The sequence below is a fragment of the Rhipicephalus microplus genome, chromosome 6, assembly GCF_043290135.1.
Source record: "Rhipicephalus microplus isolate Deutch F79 chromosome 6, USDA_Rmic, whole genome shotgun sequence".
Classification (NCBI taxonomy): Eukaryota; Metazoa; Arthropoda; class Arachnida; order Ixodida; family Ixodidae; genus Rhipicephalus; species Rhipicephalus microplus.
The window spans coordinates 100,668,584-100,683,976 of NC_134705.1; the positions used below are offsets into that span (position 1 = coordinate 100,668,584).

At 41.2% G+C, this 15,393-nt stretch overlaps 1 protein-coding gene across 1 annotated transcript; it reads left to right on the forward strand.

The window, feature by feature from the left end:
* Positions 1-5,566: 5,566 nt before the first annotated feature.
* On the forward strand, positions 5,567-8,884 carry LOC119182159 (uncharacterized). The gene is made up of 3 exons (XM_075866289.1): positions 5,567-5,653; positions 7,331-7,416; positions 8,162-8,884. The coding sequence occupies exons 2-3, from the start codon at positions 7,332-7,334 to the stop codon at positions 8,641-8,643; spliced, it is 567 nt and encodes a 188-aa protein (XP_075722404.1). The 5' UTR covers positions 5,567-5,653; position 7,331; the 3' UTR covers positions 8,644-8,884.
* Positions 8,885-15,393: the final 6,509 nt, after the last annotated feature.

The following is a 15,393-nucleotide window of genomic DNA, read 5'->3' on the forward strand; positions in this document are numbered from 1 at the left end:
CGTGCAAGCGTTGGATGGTCAGCGCAGCGTGATAAGCGCTACGGTCCTTGAAACTATTTATGTATGCCTTTTCTAGTAAAAGACGCACATGGAGAATATGTGTTGTTAAGGGGCCCCAGACACGCGCAATAATTGCTTTTTAATCGACAATTGCACAAGTATGAACGCTGAACCTTGAGCAACATAGGTGGGCGCTGCGGCTGGGGTCGGCTGCTTTAAATACCCGATAATTTTAAGAGTGGACAAAAAGACAAATGTACAGACAAACAGACAGACAGACAGGCAGACAGACAGACAGACCAAAATTTCTGCGTCGAAGGTCCCCAAGAAGACTATCGTCTTTAAATATATTCTTCTCAAGTGTATTGCAAGGAGTCTCCGTATCGCATGTATTGATGTGTGGCAGAAACTTATAATTTCGCCATTCCGAAAATATTTGAATTGCGGAACAAGTAGGTATTTCAATGCTTAATTGTCAGGCAGCGATCTTATGTATTTGAATATCACGAGCCATAAAAGCATCAAGAAAGTGAGCAGGTGAGTATACTCGTGTGTTGTCTAACGGACACGTAGTGGACCATTCTCTGTTCCGAAAAAGGGATAAATACTGCGTGGTGGCACTGTACTTGCAGTAGAAATATTACGATACATTAAGAAATTACTGCCTTTTCTAGTTTTTGAATATTTGTTTTCTTAACCTACCTCATTCTTTGCCATACACCTAGCGAGATTGTGTGCTAGAAGTCTACATCTACACAGAAAAGGCCTATGATGCGAGCACACACATTTGTTTCCTTCCGGCACGTTTTAGTGATACACCAAGCACAGGAGCTATATGTTAGCAATTGGGAAGGTGGTGAACATTAGGCCCGATTATGCTATCACGTTTCACACTTCAAGCCTAAACTCATGCGTCCGTCAATATTTTTTCTATGATAATCACGTCAGCTATTACCCACGAGTAACTGGTTTTACGGGTCCAACAACCAGAAAAGGGTACGCTGCACGTGATCATAAAAGCATCTGAGTGGTAAGTGCACAGTTGGAGACAACTCCCTTGATCGACTCATCGGTTTAATGTTATAAACGCACAGCAGGACTAGGCAAAAATAAACGCTAGGCAGAGCAGGGCATGCTTGCTACAGCTTTTATTGAAAACACTTAACAAATGTTTACGTATATTTAAGTATCTTTTTTCCTTATCACGTACATTCTTTATACTTGAATATATACGCTACCTTGTCTGGAAATCAACAAAAGCCTTATTAGGCGCCCTCCATAAAACTTACCTCAAAATAAGTTGCTACCTTTCTGACTCCTCTCTTTTTGTCTAGGCCCAATTTTAAGTGTGATCAATAATGGACTCGTACCACTCTACCAGTTTTCAATGCTGTTTTTGGCCCCATTATTCAACAACATTAATAATTTGAACTATTTTTACCCAATACGCGTAGTGCACATGTTTATACGTGTATACTACAACAGATTGAGTTGTAATAACCTAGTGTCATAAACGTAATACTGGTTTGATCAAGAGGCGGTACTTGACTTGCTAAAATTTACATAATCAAGAATTATTAAAGTATTTGATGAATTTTCTCATCCAGTCATGGTGGTATAGTGACTAAGGTACTCGGCTGCTGACCTGCAGGTCGCGGGATTGAATCTTGGTGGCGGCGGCTGCATTTTTGATTGAGGCGAAAACGCTGTAGGCCCGTCTGCTTAGATTTGGGTGCACGTTAAAGAGCTCCAGGTGGTCAAAATTTACGGACCCCTTGGCGATGGCACCTCTTGTATTCATATGGTGGTTTTGAGACGTTAAACTCTATATATCCATCAATCAATCAATCAATCAATCAGTCAATCAATATTTTTTCGTCTGATGATGATTACACATATTTTCTAGCAGTAGCGTGAGGTTAAATGAACCCCTGCATCGTGAAAAAATGTTTATGGCCTTCCCAACAGCACTGTTTTAGAACATGCAAATGAAAACTTCCGACTGCAGAAGTTTATTCCGACTCCAGAATAGACTTGCGACCGCAGAAGTTTATTCGCGGGCTCATTGAAATGTGTCGCTTTCCGAGAAGCAACTATAGAAGCCATTTGCAGATGTTTTCGAAATGAAGCAATCATACGAGCGATTCATAGTTTTATCATGTCGACTCAAGCACGAGCGTTTTACGGCTATAAGCCAGAACGTCAAATTCAGAAACCATGACACTTGCACGCACAGTTGCATCAGAAATAAAAGTTCATTGTGCTTTAAACAATTTTTTATTGTCCATCTTTCTTTTCAATTTACTGAGGACACCTGTGATTTCTTGGGACTCCGCTTGAAAAACCAGCTTTATCGGGTGTTCGCCAGGCTTCCTGTGAGTCACACTTTTTGTCCACAAAAGCTCAATCAACTACTGGCCTGGGGTTCCTACTGTTGAATTTAGCGCGGAAGACAAAAGAAAACTGCGCCTTTACGGAGCCTCGTTTAGATACTGAATAAAGGCCAAACAATTTTATATTTACCCTGGAAGGCTTGGTGAAGACGTCACGGCCACATCAAGCTTCGCACTTCATTAGTCTGTTTCACCACCCCGTATTCTGTTGTTCAGTCGTCTGGTGATGAAGTGAAGCTCCAGCTCACGGACCGAATAGCTCTTGCTATGACTGACGGTATCGGCATTATCATTCAAAGTGCCGGTAGCGAGACACAAAGGGCCTTTGAAGCCATGAACACCGTCTTTCCTAACTTGCTAAATAGAGTTTGGTATTGGAAGTTCTCCCTTGCGTTTGATACAATATTCTATGAAGTTATTGATTCTGCGTTGATTACGGCAAATTGACATGCACTACACGCATTACGACGTTACGCACATGGAGTACCCGCAAGACAGTAGTAAGAATACTGCCATCTATGCAGTAAACCCTGGTAATAAAATGAAATGCTTTGTGAAGGAATCATCCTTGTTCATTAAAACGTGATAAACTGGAAATTATGCCTCTGCAGTGAGCATGGAAAGTCAACGGTATTGGAAAGGCAACCAATCGTTATGTATACACCTACTGTTTTGTTTTTATACTACGGGTTTCTGGATTTCGAAGGAATGGTATCTTGCAACATGTTCATCAATGACACTTCGCACAGTCATCCGGGAACCCCGCCTAGGTGGCCTAGTTGCGAAGATACTCGACTTCTGATCCGCAGTTCTCGGTATCCAATCCCATCGGCGGCGACTGCATTTTCGACAGAGTCGAAAATGCTGTAGGCCCACGTACTCAGACTTGGGTGCACGTTAAAAAACCCCAAGTGATCGAAATTTCTGAGACCCACAAGCACGGCGTATCTCATAATATTATGGTGGTTTTGGGGCGGTTGAGCCCTCATGTCAACTACCATCATCTTAAAAAAAGTATTGCTTTGTATGTTAAATCAACACACACCTATATTTTCGTTTGTCTTCTTGTAGGCGTGCCGCTTCTTTTGTAGGACATCATTCTTAAACGTCTTTGAAGAGGAGTAAAATATTATTTTCGTTTCTGGTCACTTGATGTGGCTTGTCAGTCAACAGTACAAGAACTGCGAGCTCAGACGAAGACTGGCGTACATTGGCAATAAACGTCTACTATATAGTGTAGTTATGTTAAAGGAGCACTGACATCAAATTTCGAGATTGAGATGTGCCCATCATTGGCTCACTTGGTACGCATAGGTCTTCTTGGCCAAATTTGAACGGCATCCGTCGTGTGAAAGTTATTTTATATTTGATGTCGTAGAGCGTAGAAAAGCTAAGAAGAAAAAACGAAAGATAGGCTGCGCTGTGATATCGACACTAGTGCTAAGTGTTCGGTGCGGTACATTCCACAAATACCATCTGGAGTGACGACACCCTAGTAGCAATGACGTAAACGATCCTAGTGTTCTAATCTTGACGCCGACTGGCGCTGAAGCGCAGAAACGCACTCGATCGTTACGTTTGGTCTTCGTCGCACCAGTTTGAATAATTTGGTGAGATTATCAAGATACGAACTACCTTTAAAAGAATGGCGAAGGAAAAGAGCATGCATAAATGTGTGCTTCTCGGTCAGCATGTTGGGGAATTGTTGTGAGTTACAGGTCAGTTGCAGTCGTCTAGTTGGAAGCACGGAAAAAGTGCATTGAGGGTTTCCTTTCATAGCACGTATGTGTTACACATCAACACGACCACAAGCTTTCAAAAGTGAAACAGCGTATAGCCAGATATTATCGCTAAGAAGTAACGCGCAAGTGTTGTTGAATTTTAGTTCATCTGTAAACTTTGCGTCCACGTAAAAATGGTAGTGCCATGTAAACCGCAAGAAACTTGAAAGGTGGGGCCATCTGGAGGCGCAAAAAAGAACCTGCAAAGCAGGAAACGTATTCTGTTTTTCCGCTGATGCTTATTGGCGATAGCTATATTGAATTGAATTCTCTGCATATACCTGAATACTTTGACGCAAAAACACACCAATATAGCTTTCTAAAACACATGAGCGAACATGGCTGAAGCGTGCATCCTCGGGCACCTGTGCAGTGCTGCTTGGAACGGTGTCCATTTAGGAATCACTGTTCTGCAAAAGGTCAATCCAAGCTAAAATACTTCTCGACGTCTCCAATCGTGGAGATTCCAAGCTCTGGACTACCGTATTGAACCCGAGTCGACACTTTGTACGGCGACGACAGTAATGCAAGTGACAAAAAATGACTGAATGTGTCCGCCTTGCAGACGAAATGTTGGCGGAGCAGCTGAACCTGACGTCACTCTTTTTTGTGGAGAGCTGTGGCGTGTTGCAGAGGTGAGCGCGAGGTAGCGCCACTGCTGATGCTCCCAGTGCTAAAAATGGCGGGATTGCCAGTCGTTTTGAATCGTGCTTGGTACCAGTGATATAAATCAATAAAAGTGATAGTTATTGATCTCTCAGTTGCAATTTGGGTCTCGAATCGCTGCTACGGAGTCTATAGCTACCCGCTGACGCTGAAATCTTGGAATGAGTAAATTTGATGTCAGTGCTTCTTCCACTTGGTAACACCTATTTTTGCCACTTGTCGCCTTATAGGGAACGTCAGTAATACATTCGCATTAAGGCGGCAACAGAATAAAAATACTTTAAATGAGTATAAATTCGTTCTAGACGTAAACAATGATTTGGACAAACCCTATATGACAACATGAGAGAAGCAATGCATATATCCTTTTTGTAGGGCATTTGCCTCACTGTTTATTACGAACACAGTTGAGTCCAACGCATGCAACGACTTAAGCGAGCGTACGAACCCCATCGAGATGTCAGCGTTTCGCCCAGAAGGTGGCATTTCGTGGCGGCCGTCAGCACGTGCGAGTCGTCACCAATCTGATCTTGTTAGCGACTCAAGGCACCTCAATGTTTACGTTCTGCCGACGTCTGCGACGAGTTGTACGGGGCATGTCTGTACGCTTCTTTGGAGGATACAAGGATATCGCACAATGTCAGCTCTGAAAGAGCAACCGGCGACGTCAACAGCTTTCTTATATAAGGCGCCTGCAGACAAGGCATTCCAGGCTGCTGCTTCAGAGTTGGCGCTTATTTTAGCCATAGATCCTGCAATAATCCAGCGGAAGACTGAAAATGTTCTATGTGGTCAGTCTTCGGTGAAAATCAGGTATCTCTTTCTTAGGAGCTTTTTTTGAAGAACTATTGTTCATAGCTTTTATTCTTTTTTTATTGTGATAGCAATTATATAGACACTCTCAGGTGGATTTTGACAACCGCGCTGCGTCGCTGTCATGCACCATATATGTATAAGTATCTATATATAAGAAAACGCAAGAAGGAAGAAAATCCAGAAAGAAAAATCGGGTGCGCGAAATGGAACGTGGGACCTCCACGTCGTGAATGTGAAGCTTTAAACACTGAGCAACCATGGGGTATTTCCTTGGACGTTTAAACGGCAAGCTATTTATATCAACCACTAACTGTTGTTGGAAGGCATCTCGTAGGGGGGGGGGGATCGAACTACAGTGTTTTCAGCATTATTAGCAAAATGGCGCAGTGAGCGCGCGGTGGGTCTCATCTCTCACGCGGACTTTGGCCCACGCAGAGAATAAGTGGTTCTACGCTCGATCTCGTGCCCTTATCTTGCATGGGGAAAGATCGTACATGTTGGCTAGACTTGGGGTTTCGTCTGAACGATTTTGTTGTAATTACCGGGCGCACAAAGTCACCGTAGCTGTTGCACAGACTCCATTTGCGAAAAGGGCACACTTTTCAGACACATCAAAGTAACAACTGAGACGCCTATTCGCGTTCATCTGTACCTGTGAGTACGTTTCGTGCGTAATTTGTGCGTGAGAAACGTGGGGCACGTTTTGATCTGCTGTCCATTCTGCGCGTGACTTTCCGACTTGTTGCTATCGCGTTCATTGCTTCACTTTTGCAGCAAAGCCGGGACTTTTTTTTTGGTAATGCAATTAACAGGACTTTATTTACTCGAGATTGTGTCTAATTTTTTGTGACTCAGTATCTGGCATAAGAAATTTTGCTATTTGATTATTAGCAACTGCTGAGTAAGCAAGGTACGTTTTGTGAAAAATAGTAAATTATGTAATAATCTTAAGGAACAGCCCACTTCGTCGCAGCTACCCATAATAGCAGAAAGCATAAAAAGTTCCTATTTGCAAGGATTCAGTACATACATTGTATTTAGACTATTAACCGATGTTCTGCTTATATTGTCCAGTACCTGAGTTATGTGCAAGCTTATCAGTGGAGATGGAAGTTGAGTTTACCCGCTATGGCGCTAAAAAGCACTACAGTTAAGCATTCAGAAGAGTAGATGTGTGTGCATATAAGAAACTACAGGTTTATGTAGTATAAATTATCCTAGACTGAAGTTTGAAGAAGATACAATTTTTGTTGACAATAACGAGGACTGTTTGCGTTATGCCACGTGTATTTGCTACTTCAGCACACTTTTCCCGGAAGGACAGCGTGACGACAAACGCAGTGGATGCTGAGAATACTTATTCAGGAGGAGGAGAATACAGTGCTACCATAAATAATTGCTGAGTAAATTTGTGCTGACTCAAGTAGTCAATAATGAGTTCTTGGAAAGAGGATAGATGCAGAAATAACCACGCGAAACATCATGGTGTTTACTATACCTTTCAAAGAGTCAGTATGCGTTCTCAGTCTGTTTTCTAATTGGAAGTTTCGCGTAAAGTTCGCTAGACTCTTCTGACGTTACGGTACTTTCTATTTTGAAATGAGAACCCTAGGACCTCCTTATGGCGTTTTCCGGAACGCCATTTCAATCATTTATTGTTTATATTTTTTGCAGTATGAAACCCACCATGAATTTTCATTATCTGTTCTTGGCACTCACCTTCACCGCTGTGTCGTCCGCAATGGCAGTTGTCTCTTCAGGTAAGGTCTGTCCATGTATGTTTATTTTGAAACGAAAGAAATTGTTGGATACATTCCACGGAAACAAACTGCCCGAATTCTTTATGCAATCAAGCGAGAACTTCCTCGCAACTCTCTTAATGTTTTCAGCGTTTATTGTGGTTTATCTCTGCCTGCATTATCCAACGCACTTCGTCTAGAATTGCACTGCGTCCGTTAGTGGCCCACTTGTGACCAAACAAGGATGACGACGTCCATGTGCGCCTTCATAGCGATATCATAATGATGATAAAAAGGTTGGTGACTTGTGCTACCAGGATAGCGTCTTACGATAATGCTAACATATTTTGAAACTGTTTGAATTAGTCATGCCGACAAAGCTAATACGGGATGCCTGTCATTTTTCAACTTGATGGGCCACCTGAGGTTTTCGCTTTCAGACACTAATTTCGCAGAAGTCGGCTTCACAAACCAGGATGATGCACTAAAATATTTGAAGATATTCAGCTCAAATTTATTATTACGTATCATTCGAGCAGTAATCCCCCAAGGTATAAAGTTTGTTGTTCTTTTGTAATACATGTAAACACATTCCACTTCTATAACAGATGTTTTGATTAGGGAAAGTTAAAAAGGAGATGTGACATACACTAATTTTCACTGAAACAACTTGTGACAATATGTTTTGCTATAGCAGTACCATCCTGTGACTTCTCCAGTGTCAGCGTCGAAGATGCGATTGATAAGCTTATCGTCCAATTTCCAGAATACGAGATAATTGGCCCCGAAAAGTACTACCCAGTTTTCGCTGGATTTGAGATAAGTGGATCCAACGTGAGTGGGTTCCACAAGCTGCACCAGTATGGACCCGTGATGCCCTACTGCCGGAACGGCACCCGCCTGGTTCAAGTGGACTTCATTAACTTTGGTGACGTCTTGATCGCAACACCCTGGAAGCACTGTTCTGGACATCAAGGCACATTTAGCCTGCGCTCAACGCTATCTCGTTTCACGGTGCAGTTCCACGTGGGCCTAAGCAACGAAGATGGAGAGAAGAAACTTTCTTACAACGGATTCACTATTCCCGTGACAACTGAGAACATTCAGGCGGATGTTGATGGGGCTGGACGGAACGTAAATGTGTTTGCCGGAGTTTCGGCAATGATGTTTCCCGAAGTGATAAAGGAAATGTGGAATCAACAGTTTTACTACCCGTTGAGCGAAGTTATACACAGAGGTCTTAGTTAGACAAGTGATATTGTCGATTCCTGTGGACAAAAATATGCATTTTAGCGCCCTGACAGACACCTGTATGCCAAGGCGCCTTTTCTATAATGTCTACGATTGCTTAAACTAGGAAAAAAATCACTTTTATAACATGTTTTCACCCCTTTTTCTCTATTCTCGCTATTGTGTTTTCCTTCATTTTTGAACATTGTTCATTGTTTGCGATGCGGGTAGCCTAAAAATAAAGTTTTCGTTCCCAGTGTTTGAGTGGTACTTTTTTTTCATGTCATTCGGCTGTTTCGCACTTTAAAGAATATATATATATGTATATATATGTATATATATATATATATATATATATATATAAATATATATATATATATATATATATATATATATATATATATATATATATATATATATATGTACTGCGCCAATATTTGTGAATGTGGTAGGTACTATTTGAGGCGTTTTAATTCTAGGAAAAAAAAAACACTTGGCGCATAGAGGGCGCTTCGAACTCTGCGTATGGGAGTGAAACTGCACATCCATAAATATTGTATATGCTTTACTGGTTTAAGTTTAAGCTAGCAGTACGAAACATTTTTCTCAGTCTTAAGGAGGCGATATTTTATGACTGCGTTGCATACTCTTCTTTTAACTTTCATATTTTGGGCCTCGACAACGCAATGCGAAGTTCTGGATGTTAAGCAATTTTTATTTTGGTAAAGGCAAACATTTTTCTGCGAGCAATATACTTCTATTGTAGGCTTCGTAATTTCGTAAAAGAACTGACACAATCATTCGGGAGTGAAAAAAGCAATAACCTTGTCGCCGCAATGTGACAAAGTTGAAAAATGTTATTTTGTCTCATAATGCGCGTCTTCGCAAAGCCGCGGTTCATGTACAAGAATGGATACTACATATTTGTGTATCATTTTCTGTTGGTATTATATACAGAAAGAGTAATTTTTGTTTACAGGGAGAAAATGACTTTTGAAATCAACAACCACAACGTCTTTTGTTGCGAAGTTTCAGTTGACCTCGCCTTCACTGCATAGCACTTGAACATATTCTACCAGCGCGTGCCTTTTCAGAGCGATTATTGCAAGTTATACATCTCATTGCAAATTATTTAAAAAGTACTATAGTGTAAAGCCTAGTAAGTCAATGCTTAACCATCAACATGGACGAAACAATGAATGCGATAGCAACCAAACTGAATATTTTCTGAATGCCGTCTCGCGAAATTGTACAAAGCACTGGACACGTAATACAGCCACTCTGCGGAGAAAAGCGGATTGTGTAGCCTCTTCACCATGAGAGTACAGCACGTAGATACTGATGCATGTGGAGTTAGCGCGCACCAGTGATGCATCATCCCTTAAAGCAGTTCTAGCGCGGCTTAATGCTGTGCGTTGGGGTAAAGATTTATAATCCAGACCAGTTTTTTGAAAGGTCGTGCTCAGAAGAAGCCAATTTACAAACATAAGCAGTATATTCAACACAGACAACGCCGAAACGAGCTTGGAATGTCATGCGAATGTAACCTCATGTACGCAAGACGTGTTAAGGCGCCTGTGTCGTGTAATCTTCCGGTTTCGAGTTGCTCCGATGCCGAAGAGGGCACAGAGGGAATTAGGCTAGTGAAGTTTTCACCGGGCTAGAACCAGAAGCTTCAAGCTCACCTCCTCGCATCAGGCTTTCACGGGCCCTACTCAACCACCCAAAACTTCTTGTTGTAAGAAGCTTTTCATTGGGCCCTCAATAGGTTTCAGGGGTCCACTAAAACTTAACTTTCTCAAGTCACCTGACGAAGCGTTCCTAAAAAAGTGAATGACAAACAAAACAATAGGTACCTAGATACCTGATATATATATCAGCGACGCTACGATCCCTCCTGGAAACCGTATTTGTGCTTTTGAACAAGCTAAATACTCCGTCAGTTCAAACGGCCCTGACACTGCTAGACACTCAATCAAATCTTTTCAGCGTTTCACTGGTCCACATGGATGACCCACGAACCCTCCAAAGTCGCAATTTCCTTGTCACATGTCTGAATGTTGACGTCATGCTGGTCAGAAATGTTCCCGGCCTCATTGATGCTTTGCCATCTGCGCATCGAAACGAGCTGGATGACAAAGCATCGTGGTACGCTTCCGGATCCGCCTACTGCTGGCTATAAAAGGGAGCCCCTGAACCAATGCCCACTGGGACACGGCGCTCTTCTCGGCCGTCACTCACTCTGTTCAATGTATCAGGTTAGTTATTTATGCCGTTGTAATTGCTTTAGAAGCAGTGATGACATGCTTCTTAGAGTGTCGTGTCCCATTAACGGTAAATGGCTTATCTGGACGTGCTATGCTGTTTCTCGCGAGTGTATGGCTGCCGCATTGAATTGGTCTGTCTTGGAGGGTTACGATGTGGCCTCTCAGACATTACTACTCTTGGCTGGTGACATAGAACAAAACCCTGGCCCTATGTCTGTGCCTGAGCGAGAACAGATAAGTAAAATCGAAGAAATGCTAAAGGTGCTACAGTCAGGGCAGGTAACCGTGTTGGAAAAGCTGTCGGGCATTGCTAAAACTCAGGATGAGCTTCGGAAAAAGCTGGACGACGTGATTACTAAAACTAATGTAATTGAAAAGCGCCTTACTACACTAGAGGAAACAGAAAAGAAGTTCGCTGACAAACTAGACGACTTAGAAAACAGAAGCCGGAGAACAAACTTGGTATTCTTTGGAATACCAGATAGTCATCCAAAGGAAACTTGGGAAGAATCCGAAAATCTAGTTAAGTCTGTCTGTACGGATGTATTAAAGCTGGAAAATATAGCAATAGAAAGGGCTCATCGTCTCGGGGCCTACAAAACAGAAAGAATTCGTCCAATAATTGCTAGCTTTTCAGGATCGAAATCAAGAGAATCTGTTCTGCGAAATGCATACAGATTCAAGGGGACGTCATACAGCGTATCAGAAGACTTCAGCAAGGCAGTTCAAGAAAAACGCCGGCAGCTTTGGAAGTACAGTAAAGAAAAACAGCTCGACAAGAAAAATCGTGTACATTTAAGTTACGATAAGCTGGTAATCAATGGACAAGCATTTGCCTGGGATACTGACATGCACCAACCAGTTCCTCTTCGGGCGCATGCTCAGATATTGGGGCGGAAATGACATGATCATTCTAGCTTAAGAACAAATGGGAAATATACCATCACAAAAAGCTTTACACCAGTATTGTTGGTGGTCAATTGTCGAAGCCTAAAAAACAAAACTGATGAGTTTACAATCTTACTTGAAACGGTGAAAGCGCAAATCGTTATGGGTACCGAATCATGGCTTGACGACACAGTATTGGATGTAGAAATATTTCCGCCAGGTTTTACAGTGTACCGTAAAGATAGAAACAGGCACGGTGGTGGCGTGTTTCTTTTAATTTCAAGTAGCCTTGCCAGCGAAGAAGTTGTTTTTGATAATGAAACTGAATCAGTATGGTGCCGCGTCCAATTTCCCCAGGGAAACAACATCGTTTTTGGATCATTTTACCGCCCACCTGACCACAACAATGAATCTTTGATTCAACTTTCCGACATACTATCACAAATATCTCACTGCGTAATACTGGGAGGGGATTTCAATCTGCCCGATATGAAATGGGATTCCGACTGTGTAGCCCCACAAAAAAATCGAAATTGTTCTGCCTTTTCAGAACTAATGAGTGTCTATGGGCTACAACAATATGTGAACGAACCAACTCGGATTAACGCTTTACTAGATCTTTTACTAAGCAATGACGAAAATGTTATTGTTCACACAAACGTATGTCCAGGAATTAGTGATCATAGTTGCGTTGTTGCAGAGTTAAACGTTTCTAGAATACCTGCGTGTAAGCAAACCCCTCGAAATGTTTTCATGTACGACAGAGGGGACTTTAATGCCATTTCCGAAGAGCTGGTCTTGTATTATCCCACTTTTTTATGCATATCGGAGTCATGCGGCATGGATGAATTGTGGCAAATTTTCCGTGACAAGGTTACAGAGCTGGTGAATATGTACGTACCTCAGAGGTGTCTAAGATGCAGAAAGAGGCACAAACCCTGGTTCAACTCTGAGATACGCAAACTTGTTAGAAAAGCAGCGAATGCCCATAAAAGGTTTCTTAAAAAGAGAACAGCACTAAATAAAACAAAGCTCAAAAGTGTAAACAAAGAGCTTAAGTTAAAACTAAAACAGGCAAAGCGTGTCTTCTTTGACAAGCTAAACACAGACTTGAAGTGTAATCCAAAATTCTTTTGGAAGTATGTCAAGAGCAACAGAAAAGACGACACAGCTATCCCTGACCTTTTAACCCAGGAAAAAACTATAACGGATGACTTGGAGAAAGCTGAAGCATTTAACGCCTATTTTCAGTCAGTGTTTTCAAAAAGAACTGAACACTCTCCAATGCTACCTTCAAAAAATATTGGTAATGAAATGGCGGAAATTGAAATTGATTACGCTGGTTTGGATAGTCTGCTGCGTACTCTGGACACCTCTAAGGCTACAGGGCCTGACGGTATATCATCTCATGTACTTAAAAAGTGTCACGTTATTATTGCACAATATTTATGCATAATGTACAAGTTGTCTCTAGACACCGGCGTTATTCCAAGGGATTGGAAAACAGCCAATGTGGTTCCTGTACATAAGGCAGGAAGCAAAAAACATGTACAAAATTATCGTCCCATATCCTTAATTTCAACCTGTTGCAAATTATTAGAACATGTTATTTATAGCGCATTGTTCAAATATCTCGAATCTACTCATTTTTTTGCCCGCTCCCAGCATGGATTTCGGCAGGGTCGTTCATGCGTCACGCAACTAACTGAATTTCAGCATGACGTACTGACTGCGCTTGACCGTAACAACATTGTTGATGCATTATTTCTCGATTTTCGCAAGGCATTTGATACGGTCCCACATAATCTGTTAGACATTAAACTGGCTTCACTGAATATTAATGCTAAGCTGCAAACCTGGCTACGGAATTACTTAAGTGGTCGTAAACAGTGTGTTGTTTTAAATTCTAAAACGTCTTCATATGTAAACGTGACTTCAGGCGTGCCACAAGGTAGCGTTCTAGGTCCGCTGTTATTTTTGGTTTATATAAATGATATAGCATATAACATAAAATCTTGCATAAAATTATTCGCAGACGATTGCATCATCTACCGTCACATTACTTCAATCACAGACACTGAACTATTGCAAGATGACTTAAACACGGTAACACATTGGTGCTCCACGTGGAATATGTGCTTAAATATCTCGAAGTGCAACCACATCAGCTTTGCAAAGAACATTTCAAAAATCCAGTGCACATACAGTATTAATGGCGAGGCAGTCAAAAAGGTGCCCGAGTGTAAATATTTAGGAATTTACTTGACAGAATCGTTCCATTGGAACAGACACATAGACCAAATGATCTCAAAGGCTAGTAGAACGTTGTTTTTTATTCGTAGAAACTTTCACTGTGCAACAAAAGAAGTGAAAGAAACTCTTTACTTCCTTCTTGTCAGGTCTATACTTGAATATGCTTGTGTTATCTGGGACCCGGCTCAAAAGTATCTTGCAAAAACAATAGAAAAAGTCCAAAACCAGGCAGCCCGTTTCGTCAGCAACAACTACGACCCATTCGCTAGTATGTCAGAAATAAAGGCCATATTAGGCTGGGAAACTCTAAAATCTAGAAGACGGAAACTTCGATTAAAACTTCTGCATAGCATATATTATAACCTAACAGGAATTAATAAGTCTGAATACCTACTAGCACCAACATATCGTTCCACAAGATGCCAACACTCACATAAAATACAAGAATACGCGTACAAAACCACTACTTTTGCCAACTCCTTCTTTTTAAAAACAATTAGAGACTGGAATGAACTTCCCGAAGGTATAGTGAACTTGAGTGACAACAGCGCTTTTTTCTCATCGTTGTGAAATTGTGACATATGTACTTCTCTTTTGGTACCTGTTGTCATGTGCAATATTGTACTAAAATATTTTTTTATTTTTTTTTATTTTTATATGTTGTTATAATTGAATTTTTTCACTATGTTTGGCGTCTTATCGCAGAAATGTTTCCTATGACTTCTTATGTATACCCCCCTGCAGTAATGCCACTACGGCGTTGCAGGAACTATGTAAATAAATAAAATAAAATTGAGTGACTGTGCATATTTGTGCGAGAAGTCCTCTCCTTCTCTCCTCTCATATTTTGATACCCATTCCCCATACCCTCAGGGCAGGGTAGCAAACCAGACGCACATCTGGTTAACCTTCCTTCCTTTCGTCTTCTTGTTCTATCTATCTATCTATCTATCTATCTATCTATCTTTATTTCTATCTATCTATCCATCTAGTTATTAATTTATTTATGCCATACCCACAGCGCCACATAGCATAACAGTGGGGGGGGGGTGCAAAGAAAAATTCAAAGAATACATATGGTAACAATCGCTAGCAGCATCAGGGAAACAAATACATATACAAGAAGGTCACGAGTGTACACTAATGTGCACCTTAGTGAATCATTGTGCAAAGATAAAACAAAAACAAGATTGCAAGTGAACAAGAATACATTATTTATTTAACAATGAAGTGTATTATGGTGAGAAAAACATAAATAGATGAACAAGAATGTACAATACAGGAAAATACAATTACAAGCATATAGCAGTCATCACTAGCAGTAACATGAGTTAACAGCAACTCTAATACAAGAAGAGTT

Coding starts and splice junctions, on each gene's coding strand:
- LOC119182159 (XM_075866289.1), top strand. CDS start 7,332: ATGAAACCCACCATGAATTTTCATTATCTGTTCTTGGCACTCACCTTC. Junction 7,417..8,161: donor AATGGCAGTTGTCTCTTCAG/GTAAGGTCTGTC, acceptor TCCAATTTCCAG/AATACGAGATAATTGGCCCC.